This window comes from Hylobates moloch, unplaced genomic scaffold (genome assembly GCF_009828535.3).
Source record: "Hylobates moloch isolate HMO894 unplaced genomic scaffold, HMol_V3 SCAFFOLD_18, whole genome shotgun sequence".
Taxonomy (NCBI): domain Eukaryota; kingdom Metazoa; phylum Chordata; class Mammalia; order Primates; family Hylobatidae; genus Hylobates; species Hylobates moloch.
In genome coordinates this window covers 3,036,808-3,057,335 of record NW_026652293.1, presented here as the reverse complement: position 1 = coordinate 3,057,335, position 20,528 = coordinate 3,036,808, and the positions used below count along the sequence as shown (strand labels likewise).

At 40.8% G+C, this 20,528-nt stretch overlaps 1 protein-coding gene across 2 annotated transcripts in view; it reads right to left on the bottom strand.

Annotated features, from left to right (window-relative positions):
* KCNH1 (potassium voltage-gated channel subfamily H member 1) overlaps nt 1-20,528 on the bottom strand; it is a 463,213-nt gene that overhangs the window by 336,442 nt on the left and 106,243 nt on the right. The window contains exon 6 of one of the 2 annotated variants that reach the window (XM_032137316.2): nt 10,198-10,671. In XM_032137316.2, the coding sequence (XP_031993207.1) occupies nt 10,198-10,671 (474 nt within the window). The remainder of the gene's footprint in view (nt 1-10,197; nt 10,672-20,528) is intronic. The other variant, XM_032137317.2, reaches the window with a different exon arrangement.

Below are 20,528 nucleotides of genomic sequence, written 5' to 3'. Positions count from 1 at the left end.
TACTACACCCCAGTAAAAGTGAGCAAGCTACTGACACACTCAATATGGTTGATGCTTGCAGCCATTGTGCTGAGAGAAGCCAGGTACAAAAGATTACACACTGAATCATTCCACTTATCTGTACTTCAAGAATAGGTAAAACTAATCTATGGCGATAGAAGTCAGAATAATGGTTATTTCAGTGGAGGGTAGTCTAGGATAAAACAGAGGAGAACCTTCTAGGGTGCTGGAGAAACCCGATGTTTTAATCTTAGTAGTGGTTATGTGCAAGTATACATTTGTAAAAATTCACTAAGCTGTATACTTTAATGTATTTTTATCACACTTACCTGTATATATTTTGTACCTCAATTTTTTAAAGTTTCAAAAAATTCTACTGGAAGAAGATTAGCTATAACAAAGCCTACATCAGATTATGATTAGTGCTATGAAAAACGTAAAAGGATATAAATTTGTAGTAGGGTTCTCAGGGAAAGCCACTCTAATCATGTAATGTTGAGCAAACACCTCAATGAAGTGAGAGGAAAGGCCATTTAGGGAAAGAATATTCCAGGCAGAGGGAACAGCAAGTACCCCAAGGCCAGCAAGAGGCCATGACACCTGAAACAGAATAAGGCAGCCAAGGGACAGACTATGGAGTGCCTGATAGGCCACCATTGTGGATTTTACTGTGTGAGATGAGAGGCTGCCAGGTCTAACGCTGCCAACATGGAGAACAAGATGAGAACTGAGATCTGACCATTGGATTTGGCTACATGGACATCACTGGCACCTTTGACAAGAACAGTTACAGTTTCAATAGAGTGACAAGGTTGAAAACCTGGTCAGAATAAGTGCAAGGAAGAGAAGAGAAAAAGCAGAAACAACAAGTACAGAGAACTCTTTCTAGGAGTCTTTCAGTAAAAGAAGCAGGAAAATGGGGCAGCAGCTGGGGTATGTGGAGAGAGCTTTATAAAGAAGGGAAATATTCCTTGATCATATGAGAAAGGAAACAAGTGAGGAGTGGGCAAGAGGAAATGAATTCAGCACAGAACCTGACCCACAAGAAGGAGGGAAACAGAGTATGTGGGGTTGGTGCAGGCCACAAAGTGGATTTAGTTATGGGAGTACATGTAAGTTCTTTTCTTTTCTTTTTTTTTTTTTTTGAGATAGAGTCACGCTCTGTCACCCAGGCTGGAGTGCAGTGGCGCGATCTTGGCTCTCTGCAACCTCCACCTCCCGGGTTCAAGCAATTCTCCTGCCTCAGCCTCCTGAGTAGCTGGGACTAGAGGTGCCTGCCACCATGCCCGGTTAATTTTTGTATTTTCAGTAGAGACCGAGTTTCACTATGTTGGCCAGGCTGGTCTGGAACTCTTGACCTCAGGTGACCGGCTCGCCTCAGCCTCCCAAAGTGCTGGGATTGCAGGCATGAGCCACTGTGCCCAGCCAAGTTCTCTTTTTATCACTCCTCTTTTGTCAATGGATAAGAAGCAAGAGGATCAGGGGAGAGTACAAGCTGGCTGTTGTCAGTCTGAGGAGAGAGGAGAAGCTATGAAGGTTTGCCTTGTTGGAGAACACAGCCTGGGAAAATTCAGGGGGAATTGCACGTGAGCTGAAGTGAATCTGCACAATGAGGGAGTTCCCCACTCACATTCTCCGGTCACATTCAGGGACTGGGGCACAGCCTAGAGGAGGCAGAAAATAGAGTCCAAGTGGGGTGGGGGTTTGGCCAGGTATTAGGACTGAGGGTCAGAGGAACAGGAGTTTGGGGGAATGGGGTTCAGTGCACTAGTGGAGGTGACAGCCTAATTACAGTAGGTTCAAGGAATGGGAGGAGGGCAAGCAGGGACATGTTATTTCCCTAACTCATTCTCACCACTGCTTCCTAGGTACACCTTCAAAAACAAAAATCAGATGAGATCCCACCCTAATGGAAGCCCATGATGGCTTCTTTGTGCCCACATGATAAACTGTAAACTCTTGGCAAGACTCTAGGATTCTTTATCACTGGACTGGGCCTTCTTCCCTCCCCCAGTGCTAACTCTGATTTGGGCACAACGAATGTCTTGCTCATCCCTTATAGCACAGCCCTTTGAACATGTTCTTTCCTCTCCCAGAAATGTCCTACTTCCTCCTTACCAGACTAAACCTAGTCATCTCTGCCAGGAAGCCTCCCTGGATTCTCCCACAAGGCTAAGTGCTCCCTGTTGTAGGCTGTAACACCTTGAAATGACCCTTAGAATGCCCCTCACATTCTTTGCCGAGGTCTATTATCTGTGGCCCCTACTAGACCAGGGGCTCCTTGGGGAGTTGTATCCCTATCCCCTGTCATCTAAGTCAATTACATTTCTTTGAAGAAGGACCAACCTGAAAGAGGAGCCAAGAACAGTTGGTGGGGAATTAAAAGAGAAGTAGAACTTGGATTGGCCAGAGAGGATCCTGGGAGAGAAGGATGGTGAGTCAACGGAGAGGAGTCAGACATGGCAGCTGAGTGAGTGTATTCTGCTCCCCAGTGCTAAACTCTTTTTTTTTATTATTCATACTTTAAGCTCTGGGATACACGTGCAGAACATGCAGGTTTGTTACATAGGTATACACGTGCCATAGTGGTTTGCTGCACCCATCAACCCATCATCTACATTAGGTATTTCTCCTAATGCTATCCCTCCCTACCCCAAAACCCCCAACGGGCCCTGGTGTGTGATGTTCCCCTCTGTGTCCATGTGTTTTCATTGTTCATCCCACTTATGAGTGAGAACATGCAGTGTTTGGTTTTCCAAACAGTGTTTGGTTTTCCTGTGTTCGTTTGCTGAGAATGATGGTTTCCAGCTTCATCCATGTCCCTGCAAAAGACATGAACTCATCCTTTTTTATGGCTGCATAGTATTCCATGGTGTATATGTGCCACATTTTCTTTATCCAGTCTATCATTGATGGGCATTTGGGTTGGTTGCAAGTCTTTACTATTGTGAACAGTGCTGCAATAAACATATGTGTGCATGTATCTTTATAGTAGAATGATGTATAATTCTTTGGGTACATACCCAGTAATGGGATTGCTGGGTCAAATAGTATTTCTGGTTCTAGATCCTTGAGGAATTGCCATGAGGAATCTTCTACAATGGTTGAACTCTTGCATTGCCTCAGAGCGATTTGTTCTTAGGTTTTACATTTTTTTTAACTCTAGCATCACAGTTTCACAGTTAATCACTGCTTCCTGGAAGCCATGCAAGATCGACTTCCTGCTGTTAGAAATGCTCCCCTAGCCACTCCCCAGCTCCCACGCGTACACACCCCAGGCAGGATCATGACTCGGGTGCCTGTGCGGGGCACAGCACCTACAGCCCAGTCTTCCATGTGAAGCCTCTGCTTTAACAAGAGGCACGTCTCCTCCACAATCCTTCACTCACTGTGAGCACAAGTCAGGAGGAAGACTGATAAATCAAAGGAAAAGTTCTAGACAATGTTTCCAGCATGGGGGCAGCGGCAGCATCACAAACATCACTGAAAACAGACTCAGCCCCTGGCCACTGCTGGCAAGTCACACTCATCAAAAGAGAAATGCACTCATCCGCAGCACTTCCTGCTGCTAACAAGACACAGGAGTGAAAACTACTGTGTGTCTGATGTTGTCCTCTTTTTTCCAAAATAATTGGATAGAAGAAATACTCAGCATAAACATGAAAGATAGAAATGCCAAGGAAAAAAAATGAAATATGAGGACACTATGGTACAACTTAGTTTTTCTGTCCATTTTACTATCAGACATAATGACTTGTGAGAAGTGTTGCTTTCACCCAGGTGCTACCACAGGCTGGTAAGACTGGCCAGCCTGCATCCTGGGGTATCATCTCCTCTCCACTCTCCAATCAAACCTACAGCAGAAGGAAATCCCAGAACAAGACCTGTGCTGATCAGAATTGAAATCGCCAGTGCTACAGAGTGATGATTTTTAATTGCTATTGCTAAATAAATCATGCTACATCCATACAATAAGATATTATTCTGCAATTTTAAAAAAGTTATGAAAAAAATGGAAGAACCCTAAATGCATGTTGCTAAGTGAAAGAAACCAATCTGAGAGACTACAGGCTGTGTGATTCCTATGTTATGACATTCTGAAAATGCAAAACTATAAAGAGATCAGTGGTTGCTAGGAATTGGGGTAGGGGGATGAATACATGGAGCACAGGGGCTGTTTAAGGCACTGAAACTTCTCTATATGATACTGTAATGGTTGATATGCATCATTACACACTTGTCCAAACCCATAGAATATGTAATCCAAAGAATGAACCCTCATGTAAACTATAGGCTATATGCTATATGAACTTTGGCTAACAATAATGTATTAATATTGGCTCATCAATGATGACAAGTGTACCACAGTAATGCAAAATGTTAATAGAGAGGAAACTGTGTGCAAGGAGGAGAGGGGAGGGTGGTCTCTGTACATCCCACTGCATTTTTCTATAAACTAAAACAGCTCTAAAAAATAAAGTCTACTAATTTAAAAAAACCAAATTGCTATTATGAGCCACAAGGACTGCCTATACAGTATTGTTAGAACTCAAAGGGGAAGAAAAGCCCTGGTCATCTCATTACTTTCACCTGACAGCCTCCCACCTGCTTCCAGCTGGACAGCAAGAGGAGTCACCTGTGTGAAAACTGAAATGTTAGCCATCTACCTAAAAAGAACCACAGGTAAGGACTGACAGCCATAAATTAACAGGATAAGCAATGAACGTTGGTCCAACTTGCTTTCAGCATCAGTAATAAGGAAAGCCTGGAAGAGCAGGGAATAGTGAGCCTAGAAGAACATAGAGGTGAGGCCATTCACCCGGGAGAGATAAGCAGGGTAGGCAATGAGACCTTGGAGTTGGTGCTGACCTCCACCCTCACCATCCATCCCCACACACCTGCACCAGTGACCTCAGGTTAGGGTCACACAGGCTGACCACTCAAACCTCTCACCCCTCAGCTGTGAGAAAGGCCCACGAAAATGAGGGGAACAGCACGGGCCACGCCAGGGAATGATTCAGAGAAAGGGCCCCAGGTACTGAAATGCATAGCTTGATTCCCTCGGCTTCCAGATTCTCTGATGAGACAGCATGGCCTGAAGGAGAAAGCACAAGCCCAGGAGTCAGGAGACTAGAGTCCGGTTTCACTACCTCAAAACAGCTGCCATCAGGCAAAAGGACAAACTGTCCCTTTCATCTGCAAAACCTGGATAATACCTGCTCTCAAGCCACAGAAGGTTAGAGCTGGGATGGGCTCATCACACAGGTGAGGCAAACCAAGTTGAGGGCAATGAAGTTACTTTCACAAGGTTGCACAGCTGGGTGACAAAGTCCCTCTTGGGTAACAAATTGCCATCCTCCCAATTCAGAGGATCCTAACTGCCACACAGAGTTAGGATAAAGGTGAGTGTGTTTTGGAAAGTTAAAATCACAAGATAAAGAAAACTTGTCATGCTGTTATCTTTTCATTGGCACCTTTTGCTCATGTTCTGCTAGAAGGTGAGTATCTCCCATGAGTGTGAGCTCTTAGCAAGTGTCAGCTGCATCACTGGCACTAGCTGGTTGTGTTGCTGTCTGAGGTTACAGAGCCAGGGACAGAAAAAAGCTCTTGGCCACCTTCAGGCTCCAGGGCATCAGCATTGTCACCTGGGAGATAACGGCCCCCTTTTCCCCTTTGCATTTCCACACTTCAATAGCAGTAAGCAATGAGTTTCCTCGGGAGAGTGAATCTGTTTTGTCAGTAATAATTCAATCTTTAACACACGAAGCACACTAGCCCAACAATCCACTCAGCACTTGAAAGAGACTTATTTAGCTTCTGCTTTGACATACCCATTCCAAGCTTTAGTTCGCTGTTTCCAGACCTTTTGTCCTCCAAACATTTTAACTAATGTGCAAACATATTCTCAAACGGCCTCCAAAACAGATTATTACCAACAGACCAGAGAATGACGCAAATGTAGCCCATCTACATAAGTGAAACAAGTTTAGCCAAAGGGATCACTTGTGCGGCTTAAATCATGGAGATGGGCTATATCCACAGGGCTGAATTCATAATTGCAGGCTTTAACAATTTACCCCAGCTCTTTTTTGACCCAGGCTTTGGGTGGCTCCAATCTTTTCACTTCAAGAACTCCCCACCCCCACTGCACATATACACACAGATGACAAAGCCAACACAGCTCACATCCTTCTTTGGTGGTCTCCACTGGCACACAAGTCCACTGGCATAATTTTGAGAACACCAAAAATCATTCAGCTAGCTCCACATGTATTTTTTATGAGAAATGAGTCAATAATTTGTTTCTCTGCACACTCCCCCAGACAAAGAACCTAGAGCACAAGGAGCTGTAATCTTAGATTCGTAACTCCACAGCGGATCACAGGTGAGAAGACAGCATGTGGTGAATAGGAAGCCGCTGGGCCATTAATCAGAATTCTCCAACCCAGCGGGTTTTCCTTGAGCCTGATCTGGGTTCAAAAGATGGGGTGCCCTTCATGGGCTCTCCAACATCCTCTAACCAACATCAGCCATTCATTGTCACTAATTTAATGGTGTCGTTTCACTAAAGGACCATGCCTGGGAAACTGCTGGGTCTGTCCCTTGGCAAGCATCTTTAACTGCCCGTGTCATCCCCAACACAGATGCCTTGGGGAAAATGTAGCTGCCCACCTCCATCTACCACCACCAGACCCCGTGTCCAACTTCTCCACCACATTCAGCCAAGCCAAGGAGTGAGCCACACACATCAGAAACTTCCTGGTCAGTTTTGACTCAACTGTCCTTCATTAAGTGTTTTGCTCCTATTTTATAAAAATCTGTTGCTATTAGGAATAGAGAAGAGTCAGAAGGGAACTCATTATTACTGTGATTATATGATATGTTATTTCATCTTGAGTGAGTCATTTCCTCTGTCTTTTTTCTTACTTGTGAATTAAGAAGGTTGAACTATAAGACCTCCATGGTCCTGTCAGGCTGTGACCTCAAGTGGGTCTACTTATTACCTGCTAAGTGTTCCCACCCCCCACCTTGTTTTCCTCCCACCCCAATTACAAGAAAGAGGTCAGGGTGCTAGGCCTCTTGTTCTTACAGTAAGCTTCTGGAGGTGAGACTAATGCAGATGAGACTTAGCATTCACCAGACTTTAGCTCTTGGAGCTGGCAGGAAACTCAAATAATCCACCGCCCAAATGCTATGCCTTCAGGCAGGTTTAGTAGTATTATCCCCAAGATGTAGCTAGGAAAACCATGATCCAGAAAGGCTAAATGATATGCACAAGGATCCCAGCTGTTTTAACAGGTGATACCAAGAGAACTAAAAGCCAAATCTTCCCATTCCTCACACTGATCTCCCTCCAACCACCAGAGTTGTTATGAAAGGGCATTATTTGAGTTGTTAGCCAAAGCTTTAAAAGAAATTACCAAATATAAAATTATGTCTTACAGAAGGAAACAATAGCTGTAGCCCGTAATATTTATACTATTATTTATGACCAACAGGTGATAGAGCTTTGATACTAAGCCCTTTACCAATGAGAAAGCTACAGATAACTAACATTTTTCCTATTAATCAATCTATTTCATGAATCTATAAATCAGAAACCACCATCAGGAGTATTTAGAAATAATGACAAAGGAGTTCCAACCCAACATATACAGTTGGTTTGGAACTCTTTCCCAGGGGAGAAGAACTCTGGTCCGTTAACCTACCAGGTAACTGACACATTTTACATATGTGTTTATAGTTCTGCCAATTGTTAATAAGAATCTGTGGAAGCTGGAGAACTGTTCTATTTATCTGCAAAATTTCAGTGCCATTACTCTAAGTAGAAAATGGTTTATTTTAAAAACCAGTGTGTTTCTAAAGCTAAATTTCACTTTCCATATGTGTTTAAGAAGCTCTTTTAGATTCAGATAATGTATTTGAATTACCTAAGCCAAAATGATATTTTCCTAAGAAAAAATTTTCTAAAAATGTGCTCACAGAGAAAAATATGATTCCCAACATGTACTAAAATTCTCATTTGTGGGCCAGGAGTGGTGGCTCACACCTGTAATCCCAGCTCTTTGGGAGGCCGAGGTGGGCGGATCACTTGAGGTCAGGAGTTCAAGACCAGCCTGGCCAACATGGTGAAACCCTGTCTCTACTAAAAATACAAAAATTAGCCGGGCACAGTGGCACGTGCCTATAATCCCAGCTACTCAGGAGGCTGAGGCAGGAGAATTGCTTGAACCCGGGAGGCAGAGGTTGTGATGAGCTGAGATCACACCACTATATTCCAGCCTGGGTGACAGAGCAAGACTCTGTCTCAAAAAAAAAAAAAAAAAAATTAAAAAAAAAAATTCTCATTTAAGAACCCCAATATTCATGTTAGGTATGATTCTCCTCTTGTAAATATCAGTCTTGACTCGTTTCATCCCCCTACAAAATTCACACAAGCTACCCCAGAGGATTAGTCTTTGGGATTTTAAAGTATTTTAAAACCCACCACACAGATACAAGCATGGGTTGTTCTGAATCTAGAGCATCTGAGCATCCAAATTCTCTCCTTCCAGCTCTACGTTGGCAGTATTTTGTAGGAAGAGCTACCCTTCACTGGAAAGAGAAGTGGTAGTAGTTCTGTTTTCCCAGAGAAAAGCCTGCTGTCCCACCAACCGCTGGTACTGATCTGAAGGCAGAAAGGCATCATTATGCCACCAGTAAAACATGGAGTCACTGGCCAGGTCTTGATATCCCGGCAGGGAGTAAGCTGTTCCTTTCAACGTTCTCAAGCCTGAGTCCTACGAGCCCTTTAGTTCTGAAATGTGTCTTGCGCCTCAACTTGTTTTCCTAGATTACCCACACAACCCATCCAGACTGAGACCTTGGGAACCTCTGTAATCTGAAGCAATGAGGGCCCCGCTGAACAAGGCTGGAGACTTGCCAAATGAACTGCCTTATCTTAATCCATCTGGAATGTCAACTAGGAGTAAGAAAACGGAAGGACAATTCCCATAGAACACAAACTAGATAAGAATCTGACATTTTTCTTTGCAATGACTTGACATCCTCAGTGTTTCAAAGAAAATCACCTTAATCAGTCCAGTGGCCCTTCCTGCTACCACATGTCCCAGGCACTCATTCAGAAAATGACTTAGAGCATTTCCTAATTCCAACACATTTACAGAGAATTTAGCTTCCTTTAATTTCATCCATTGCCTGCAGGACTAACAATTTAAAACAGTTGCTATAGTTTGAATGTTTGTTTCCTCCAAACCTCATGTTGAAATTTGAGTCCCAGTGTTGGAAATAGGGCCTAATGGGAGGTGTTTGGGTCATAGGGGTGGATCCCTCTTAAATATATTAATGTCCTCTCTGCGGGAAGTGGTGTGGTAAGTGGATTCTCACTCCATTAGCTCCCACAAAAGTGGGTTGTTACAAAGAGCCTGGCACCTCCACTTCCTGTCTCTCACTTCCTCTTTCACCATCTGATCTCTGGACAAACTGGCTCCCCCCTTCACCTTCCACCATGAGTGACCCGGACCTAAATCTTCCAGCCATCAGAATTTTGATTTATCTTTGTAAGTTACCCTGCCTCAGGTATTTCTCTATAGCAACACAAAATGGACTAAAACAGCAGTATAATCCAAAAACAATACGGCTTCTCTTAACCACAAGCTGGTGCCTGACTACCTCAGCACATGGTTGCCTCCAAACTCATTTTAGCAAAGAAATAACTCATCTCAAAATTTAACAGAAAAAAGGAAAAGCAAACTTTCAGGAAAATGGTATTCCTGTTACCAGGAGTTAATTGGCTATGAAACAGGCAAAAGTCAGCAGCAGATAAAAGAAAAGTCTGCATAACTAGAATAATCAATAGGTAGACATTCAGCAACTATATACTCAATAGAAGACTTGCCAGTGCAGCGGCCATGCATGCCTGCTGCTGCAGGCCCACCGTTCCTGAACCAGTGGCTTACATTCCATGTGGAGTAGGAGTAAGCCTTTGGTCTCTTCCACACCCATTCACTGTCATGCAGGGCCTCCAAACCGCCAAAGGATGGGAACAGCAGGCAAGGGTATCTATCAAGCATGCTCCCTCTGTTCTAGACATCAGTCATGCTATTTCCCACCCATTTAATTATTCTTCTGTTGACCACCCACATTTAATTCAGTTTTAAAGACATGACAACAAGGTCTGAGATTTGAGGGATGTACCTGACTCTCTCTCCCCTCCAGTGGTGGTGGAATCTGATCAGCAAAACCAATCTTCCCTGGATCACCCATAAAGGCACTAACCTCATCCACGTTCTCAAAAGCGTTGATGACATCATATGGCAAACAGGACAGAAGGTCAATCACAAACCACGTCTTCAGGTAGTTCATGCGGATAAGTTTGGGGTCAGAAATCACCTCCCCTGCTGGTCCAACAAAGGTGGTATGAAAATTGAGCACAATATCCACCAAAAAGATAACATCCACGATGCTATCAACAACCAGCCAGGCCACATTGTTCTGCCTGGTTTTGAAGGAGACATTATAAGGGACCAAAATGGCTGTATAGAAGGTCAAGATCAAGATGATCCAATCCCACGTGGTCTTAAAAACACAATAATGTAAGATGATGTGAGGGGGAGTCTTTGGTGCCTCTTGCTTGTACTGGGGAAGGATGTCTGAGCCCAGCTGTAGGACCTGTACAGAAAAACATGACCAAGAGAGAACTAAGTTAGGATTTAATTGCAAGTAACTAACCAGTCAGCATCTGTGATTGACAAATCATCACAATACTCTGGATAAATCGTTAGGTACAATAACAGGTATGAAAGGAGTATGGGAGAATGAAAGTGAACATTATAATAGAAATAATCATAAAGAAACAATTACAAACTACTATTTGGCTGTGAGCCAAGTGTTCTACTAAGCACTTTACACATATTTATTATCTCAATTCTAAATATACCTTTGTTCTATTAGCCAATTATTATTCCATAAGTTAGAAACTGGGGCTCAAAAAGATTAAGCAACTCTTTATTCAATAAATATTAATTGCTCTGATTTCATCCAACAGCTGCAGAATACACATTCTTCTCATCAGCACATGGAACATTCTCCAGGATAGACTATATGTGACATGACAAAACCAGTGTTAACAAATTTTTAAAAATCAAATTCATATCAAGAATCTTTCCTGACCACAGTGGAAGTAAACTAGAAATCAAAACATGTGGAACTTGGGAAACTTTATGAATACATGGAAATTAAACGTGCTCCTGAATGACCAGGGGGTCAATAGAGAAACTAAGAAGGAAATTTTTAAATGTCTTGAAACAAATGAAAATGAAAACATAACATAACAAAAACTTACGGGATACAGCACAAGAAATACTAAGAGGGAAAATTACAGCAATAAATGCCTACAACAAAGAAGTAAAAAGGTTTTAAATAAACAACCTAACAATGCACCTCAAGGAACTAGAAAAGCAAGAACAAACCAAATCCAAAATTAGAAGAAGGAAAGAAATAATAAAATAAGAGCCAAAATAAATAAAATTGAGACAAAAAATACAAAAGAGCAATGAAATGACAAGCTGGGTTTTTAAAAACATAATTTTAAAAAAACCCAAACTTTTAACTAAGAAAAAGAAACTCCCAATAAAATTCAAGATGAAAAAGGAAATATTACAAGAAATACCACACAAATACAAAGGATCATTAGAAGCTATTATGAATAATCATATGCCAACAATTGGAAAACCTAGAGGAAATGGATAAATTCCTGGACACATACAACCTACCAAGATTGAAACAGGAAGAAATAGAAAACTCTAACAGACCAATAACAAGAAATAAGATTAATTGAATCAGTAATAAAAAAAAAAAATCTCCCAACAAAGAAAAGCCCAGGACCAGATGGCTTCAATGCTGAATTTTACCAAAGTTTTAAAGAAGGACTAGTACCAGTTATTCTCAAACTATTTTTAAAAATTGAAGGGGAGGGCATTCTTACAAACTCAATCTATGAGGCCAGCATTACCCTGATACCAAAACCAGACAAGGGCAAGACAAAAAAAGAAAACTGCAAGCCAATATTCCTGATGAACCTACACACAAAATCCTCAACAAAACACTAGCAAACTGAATCCAACAGAACATCAAAAAAAAGTATACTCTATAATCAACTGGAATTTATCCAGAGATGCGAGAATGACTCAACACTTGCAAATTAACAAACGTGATGCATCACATCAGCAGTAGGAAAAAAAATTATTATCTCAATAGATGCAGAAAAAGCATTTGATAAAATTCGATATCCCTTCATGATAAAAAAAAAAACCTCAACAAATTAGGTATAGAAGAAATGTACTCAAATGCCTTACATTCACAGCAACCTGCATGAGATTGGAGACTATGATTCTAAGTGAAGTAACTCAGAAATGGAAAACCAAACATCGTATGTCCTCACTCATGAGTGGGGACTAAGCTATGAGGATGCAAAGGCATAAGAATGACACAACAGACTTTGGGGACTCAGGAGGAAAGGGTGGGAAGGGGGTAAGGGATAAAAGACTACAAATTGGGCTCAGTGTATACTGCTTGGGTGATGGGTGCACCAAAATCTCACAAATCACCACTAAAGAACTTATTCGTATAAGCAAACACCCACCTGTTCCTCAATAACCTATGGAAATAAAAAAAATTAAAAATAAAAAAGACGTTACATGACAAACCCACAGCTAACATCATACCGAATAGGAAAAAGTTGAAAGCCTTCCCTTTAAGATCTGGAACAAGACAAGAATGCCCATTTTCACCACTGTTATTCAACATAGCACTGAAAGTCCCAGACAGAACAATTAGGCAGGAGAAAGAAATAAAGGGCATCCAAATTGAAAAGGAGGAAGTCAAACTGTCCCTGTTTGCAGACATAATCGTATATTTAGAGAAACATAGACTACACACACACACACACACACACACACACGCAAAACCTGTTAGAACTGATAAACAAATTCGCTAAAGTTGCAGGATACAAAAATCAACATACAAAAGTCAGTAGCATTTCCATACACCAATAGCAAACAATCTGAAAATGAAATCAAAGGAGCAATTCCATTATCAATAGCTACAAAAAAAATTAAATGTCTAGGAATAAATCTAACCAAAGAGAAGAAAAATCTCTACAAATAAAGCTATAAAACTCTGATACAAGAAATTGAAGAGGACACAAAAAATGGAAAAGTATTCCATGGATTAGGAGAATTAATATTATTACAATGTCCAATTACCCAAAGCAATCTACAGATTCAATGCAATCCCTATTAAAATACCAATGACACTCTTCACAGAAATAGAAAAAATTAATCCTAAAATTTATGTGGAATCACAGAAGACCCAGAATAGCAAAAGCTATCCTGAGCAAAAAGAACAAAACTAGAGGAATCACATTACCTGACTTCAAATTATACTACAGAGTTATAGTAACCAAAACAACAGGGTAGTTGTATAAAAACAGACACATAGACCAATGGAACAGAACAGAGAACCCAGAAATCAATCCATGTATCTACAACGAACTCATTTTCAACAAAGGCCAAGAATATACATTGAGAAAAGGACAGTCTCTTCAACAAATGGTGCTGGGAAAACTGGATATCCATATGCAGAAGAATGAAATTAGACCCCTATCTCTTCTCATATTCAAAAATCAAATCAAATGGATTAAAAATTTAAATCTAAGACCTCAAACTATAGAATCGCTAAAATAAAACTTTGGGGAAACTCTCCAGGATGTTGGACTGGGCAAAGATTTTTAAGATAAACCTCAAAAGTACAGGCAACCAAGGCAAAAATAGCCAAATAGGATTATATCAAGCTGAAAAGCTTCTGCACAGCAAAGGAAACAATCAACAGAATGAAGAGACAACCTACAGAATGGGAGAAAATATCTGCAAACTATTCATCTGACAAGGGATTAATATCTAGAATATACAAGGAATTCAACTCAACAGCAAAAATTGAATAATGTGATTTAAAAATGAGGAAGTAATCTGAATAGCTATTTATCAAAAGAATACATACAAATAAATGGCCAACAGGGATATGAAAAAATGCTCAACATTACTAATCATCAGGAAAATGCAAATCAAAATGCAGTGAAATATAATCTCATCCCAGTTAAATGGCTATTATCAAAAAGACAAAAAAAATGCTGATGGCCAGGCATGGTGGCTCACACCTGTAATACCAGCACTTTGGGAGGCCGAGGAGGGTGAATACCTGAGGTCAGGAGTTCAAGACCAGCCTAGCCAGCATGGTAAAACCCCATCTCTACTAAAAATACAAAATTAGCTGGGCGTGGCGGTGGACACCTGTAACCCCAGCTACTCAGAAGGCTGAGGCAGGAGAAACACTTGAACCCGGGAGGCAGAGGTTGTAGTGAGCCAAGATCATGCCACTGCACTCCAGCCTGGGCAACAGAGCTAGACTCTGTCTCAAAAAAAAATAAAAATAAATAAATAAATAAATAATGCTGGTGAGGATCCAGATGAAGGGGAATTATTATATACTTTGGTGGAGATGTAAATTAATATAGCCATTATGCAAAACATATTGAGGTTCTTTGAATAAAAATAGAACTACGATATGATTCAGCAATCCCATTGGTGGGTATATATCCAAAGGAAAGGAAATCAGTATGTCAAAGAGCTATTGGCACTCCCATGTTTATTGCAGCATTATTCACAGTAGCCAAGATATAGAATCAACCTAAGTGTCCATTGACGGATGAATGGAAAAACAAAATATTAATGGATATATATACCCAATAGAATATTATTTGGCCATAAAAAAAGAATGAAATCCTGTCATTTGCAGCTCCGTGGATAACCCCGGAGGATATTATGTTAAATAAAATAAGCCAGGCACAGAAGGACAAATACCACGTTCCACTCATATATGAGAGCTAAAAAAGCTGACCTCCTAGAAGTAGAGAGTAGAATAGTGGTTACCAGAGGTTGAGAATGGTACAGGAAGAGAGTGTGATAGGGAAGGGTTGGTTAATTGATACAAAATTTCAGCTAGAGTAAAAAAACAGGTAAGTATTTAAGGTGATGGATATCCCAACTACCCTGATTTGATTATATAAATTTATCATCCTATCACATGTACCCTCAAAACATGTACATCTAATGTGCATCAATAAAAATCGTTTTTTAAAATTAGTATTTGATAGGAGGAATAAGTGTTCTATAGCACAGTAGAGTGAATAACAATTTACTATATATTTCAAAATCACTAGAAGAGAGGATCTTAAACGTTTCTAGCACAAAGAAATGAAAAATGTTTGAGGTGATGGAGACCTCAATTACCCCAATTTCATCGTTACATACTGCATACATGTATCAAAATATCATGTGTAGTCCATAAACATATAGAATTATGTATCAATTAAAAATGTTTAAGTATATTTATTGCTCTGTGCCCAGAACTGTTCTAGGTACTGGACCTGCAGCATTGAAGGAAACAGCATAATGCCTGCTCTCATGGAGCTCAGTCTAGCAGACAAATCAAAGTCATTTCAAATTGTGATAACCACTAAATAACACTGGGGCAGGCAGAACACTGTGATTTGATAAAATGTGACTTGAGTAAGAGAGGGAAAGTGTTTGAATTGAAACCTGCGTGACAACAAAGAACCAGCCATTTAAGTTTGTATGGAAAAATTATCCTAGGCAGAGGGCGTAAATGGCATAATAACCCTAGGGTGAAATAAGCTTGATATTATCAGGAACAGAAAGAAGTCCAATGTGGCTGAAGCACAGTGAGTGGGAGGAGGCGAGGGAGAAGATGCTAGATGAGCTCTGAAAGGAAAGCGGAAACTAGACCACACAGGACCCGGTGGGATATCGGGAGGTGTTAGATTTTATTCTATGTACGGCTGGGTGTAACCGGAGGGTTTTAGGTAAAAGAATAATAATCTGATGCATGTTTCTAAAAGATCACCCTGGCTGCTTTGTAGATAATGAGTTGGGACAAAGGATTGAGGGAAGAACAGAATCAGGGTACTTGTTATAACAGAGAAAAAGATGAGATGATAGAGAAAAGCAGTCCAATTTTGTACATATTAATATTTCTGCAGTATAGCCAGCTGGACTTGCTGATGGCGAGAAAGAAAAGAAAAAAAAAAAAAGCAAGGAAGAGTAACAACTACTACATTCCATAAGCCCAGCATGCTGGCTGGCCCAAAGTAGGCACTACAGGACTGTTTTTAAGTGAATGAGTGAACTCTAAGGTCCTATCTAGCAAGAGATGGTGACAGGATCACAAAACAGATCTAACTAGATTCAAAACACATGCTGTTCCACAACATGGTTATATTTCCCTGAGTAATTTAGGCTTTTAAGGAAGCAGACTTAGTGCAGGAAGAAGTCCAGAGAAGGTTTCTCCAGGAGAGAATCACCAATGGGTTTCATCCTCATTAGTCAAAGGCAACAAGCTGTGCCTTCCCATACCAAGCCAAGCTGGAAGGGACTCCCAGCTGCTCCTCTGTGCCACTTGCAGGTTCTTATAAATCTCTAGGTAAAACTCCCCCTTGTGTCATGGGAACTTCTTGATACCCCTAGAGGTTGAAGACCCTTTAGTAAAGGTAAGATTAGCCGAATACCCCTGTTTCCCCTATGGTTGACACCAGCCCTTAAAAGGGGGCAAAGGAAAGCTAGAAATCCAGTGTCAGTGTGCATCTTTGGGTAGAGGAACACTTTCCACCCCTCTTACCAATGCACTCCTCCCTACTATGCTTGAGATTTTAATTTCTCTCTCCATGAAAAGGAAATTACCTGAGTGTGATTAAGGAAGCTTGGATTCTGAGACCTCAGCAACAAAGAAGTTTGGCCTTTAAGAATTGTCGGGAAAAGCTGAGTGTTGAGAGAAGCTGAGGCAGAGCTTGCATAATGTGAAAGAGTCTTGGAACATGTCCAGGGTCCAGGGTCTAAAACCCCTCATGGACTATGGAACACCAAGCTCTGTGTTAAAGGGTGGAAGGCTACCCTGATGCACCATAATCTAAGCCCGGGACATAAAACCCTCCTGGCTTGGGTAGAATCCATGGCTCAGGGCATAAAACCTCTCCTGACCTCTGGCATGTGTCTAGACTTGCTGGCTCCTTGCTTCTAGCCCTCCCAGCCTCCTAGATCGATTGTGTCTTAGAATTGGCCATATAAATGTTAAACCATCAAAGCTGTAAATCATGTGCTTAATGCAATGCCCCCTTTCAACCCCACATTCTTGCCACCTGTATCTTTGTTTGATCACCAATAAATACTCTGGGCTTCTAAAGTTCAGGGCCTTTGCAGCCTCCATAACTAGCACTGGCCCCCTGGACCCACTTCCTCTCTCAAACTGTCTTTTCTCATTCCTTTGACTCTGCTGGACTTCGTCACCCTCACGACCTGGTATTGGGTCTGATCACCCCAACAAGAATACAGCAAATAAATGAACCGAATAAGATTTCCATTTCTGGAAAGATAGAGTAGACATATTTTTCCCTATTCCTCCCTCTAAGTGCAACTAAAAGCCTTGGTCATTATATCTAAAACAAATATAAGATGACTCTGAAAGGTGGAGAAAAGAAAGCAAACTGGCTAGGAATGACACAGTGGTGAGCTCTCTGAGTTTTCTTTTTGCCTCATGTATTCCTGACTTGGAGCTGAAGAAGCCAGCAACCTGGAAACTCCAAGGAGTATAGACAAAAAAAAAAAAAAAGCCTATTCTTTCCAGCCAAAAGGAGTGGAAACTGGGCAGCCTCAAAAGACGGAAAGCTGTTAGATAATAACCACTCTACTACAACCACATAGCACAGAAAAATTGTGTGCCCCCACCCTGCCTCAGCTAAGCCAGCAGGGCCTACTAGAAAGCCTAGACTTCCCCTTTCTTGAAGCTGTAATGAAGCACCCAATCTCCCATCTCCTCTCCTACTGAGATATTCCAGCCAGAAAAGGCCCAGTAAGGAGCATGGACTTCCACACAATGCCACCTCTACCAACAGTAATGAGGTACCCCTTTCCCTCCTCAATGGGATGGTCAGAGGAGCCTAGTGGAGAGTTGGGATTTCCACTACTGCCCAGCAGTCACGAGGTCACCTCCATCCCCCACAGCCCAGAGAGGTATCCATGTAAGCTTAGTGAGGAGCTGGAATTCCTGTCTCTACCCGGCAGTAACAAGGAGGAGCACCCCACTCAGGTGTCAGTGAGGCTGAGTGGGAAATCTGTATGTTTACCCCAATCTGGCAAAAGTGAGAGGATGCCTACCTCTTCTTCTGCCATATAAATATTAAACCTAAAATTCAAAATTTAAATAAGATCCAGAGACTACCCAAATGCCAAACTTTCAATAAAAAATTCATTCATTATACCAAGAACTAGGAAGACATCAAATGGAATGAAAACCAGGTAATCAATAGATGCCAACACCAAAATTATATATCAGAAATATCAGACAAAGATTTTTGAACAGCCATCATAAAAGTGCTTTAACAAGTAATTAGGGACAAGCTCGAAACAAATAGAAAGTCTCAGCAAAGAAGATATAAGGAACCCAATGGAAGTTTTAGAACCAGAAAATATAATAACGAATATAAAAAAAATCCAGTGGATAGGCTCAAAAGCAAAATGAGGCCAGGCGCAGTGGCTCATGTCTGTAATCCTAACATTTTGGAGGCCAATGTAGGAGGATCACTTGAACTCAGGAGCTCAAGGCCAGCCTGAGCAACATAGTGAGACCCCATCTCTAGAAAACATTTAAAAGTAGCCATGCCTGGTGGTACACGCCTGTAGTTCCAGCTACTCAGCAGGCTAAGGTGGGAGGAATGGTTGAACCCAGGCGGTTGAGGCAGGAGTGAGCCATGATTACTCTAGTGTAGGCAACAAAATGGGCAACCCTATCTCAGGGAAAAAAAAAAAAAGCAAAATGAAGAAGATGAAGGAAAAAATTAGTGAACTTGAACTTGAAGATAAAACAATAGAAATTGTCCTATAATTGTTGTTCTGTAATAGAAAGTATCTGAACAATAGAGACAGGCAAATTACATAACGATAAAAGCATCACTCCACCAAGAAGACAGAACAATCCTGATGTATATGTACCAAACAAGAACTGCAAAATATGTAAAGTAAAAACCTGATAAAATCAAAAGGAGAAACAGACCCACAGTACACCTCTCTCAACAACTGATAGAGCAACTAGGTAGAAAACTAGCAAAGATATAGAAGAACTCAACAATACCATCAAACGGTAGGATTCAATCAATATTTATTGAATACTCTCCCCAACAGGAGCAAAATACAGCTTTTACAAGTGTACACGAAATAGTATTCAGGATAGATCATATGCTGGTCCATAAAATAAATCTTAATAAATACAACAATTAAAATCACCAGAGTGTATTCTCAACTACAATGGAATCACACTAGAAACCAATAAAGATAATGGGAAAATATCCAAACACTTGAAAACTATAAATATCACACTTCTAAATAATCCAGGGGCCAAAGATAAAGTGGCAAGGGAAACTTTTATTGAACTCAATGAAAATGAAAATAGAAGTGGGATACTGTTAAAGTAGTACAAAAAGGGAAACGTTTATCGCTAAATGTTTACCTAAGACAAAAAGTCTTAAATCAATATTCTAAGCTCCCACCTCAAGAATCTATCAAAAAAGAACAAAAATAAAACTAAAGCAAGCAGAAGGAAGGAAATAATAATGAGCAGAAATCGATGAAATTAAAAATAGGAAAACGAGAAAATCAGTGGTCTTTGAAAAGATCAGTAACATAAAATAACATCAACAAACCTGTAGCAAGACTGAAAATAAAAAGAGAGAAAACAGAAATTACCAGTATTAAGAATGGAAAAGAGAATATCACTATAAACCCTGGAGACATAAAAATAAAAATAAGAGAATGTTACAAACAACTCTCCACACATAAATTTGACTAGTTAGAGGAAATGGACCTCAAAAACCACAAACTACCACAACAATAGCCACAAAATTATTGAGGGAATCAAATGCATAATTTTAAAAATCCCAGAAAAAAATCCCCAGGCCCAGATGGTTTTAATAAATAATGGTGTCAAAATTTAAAGAAGAATTAACAGCAATTCTACACAATCTCTAAAAGAAAATAGAAGCAGAGGGAACACTTCTCAATTCATTTTGTGAAACTAATTTTACCCTGATTCCCAAAACCAAAGACAGTACAAAAAAGAAAACTACAGACTAATAGCTCTCATAAATATAGATGCAAATATTCTTAACAAATAGTAGCAAACAGAATTCAACAATATATAAAAATGAGGCCAGGCGTGGTGGCTCAGGCCTGTGATCCCCGTGCTTTAAGAGGCTGAGGTAAGACGATGTTTGAGGCCAGAAGTTCAAGACCAGCCTCGGCAACACAGGGAGACCCCCATCTCTACAAAAAAAAAAAAAAAAAAAAAAAGGTCAGGGATGGTGGTGCATGCCTATAGTCCTATCTGCTTGGGAGGCTGAGGTAGGA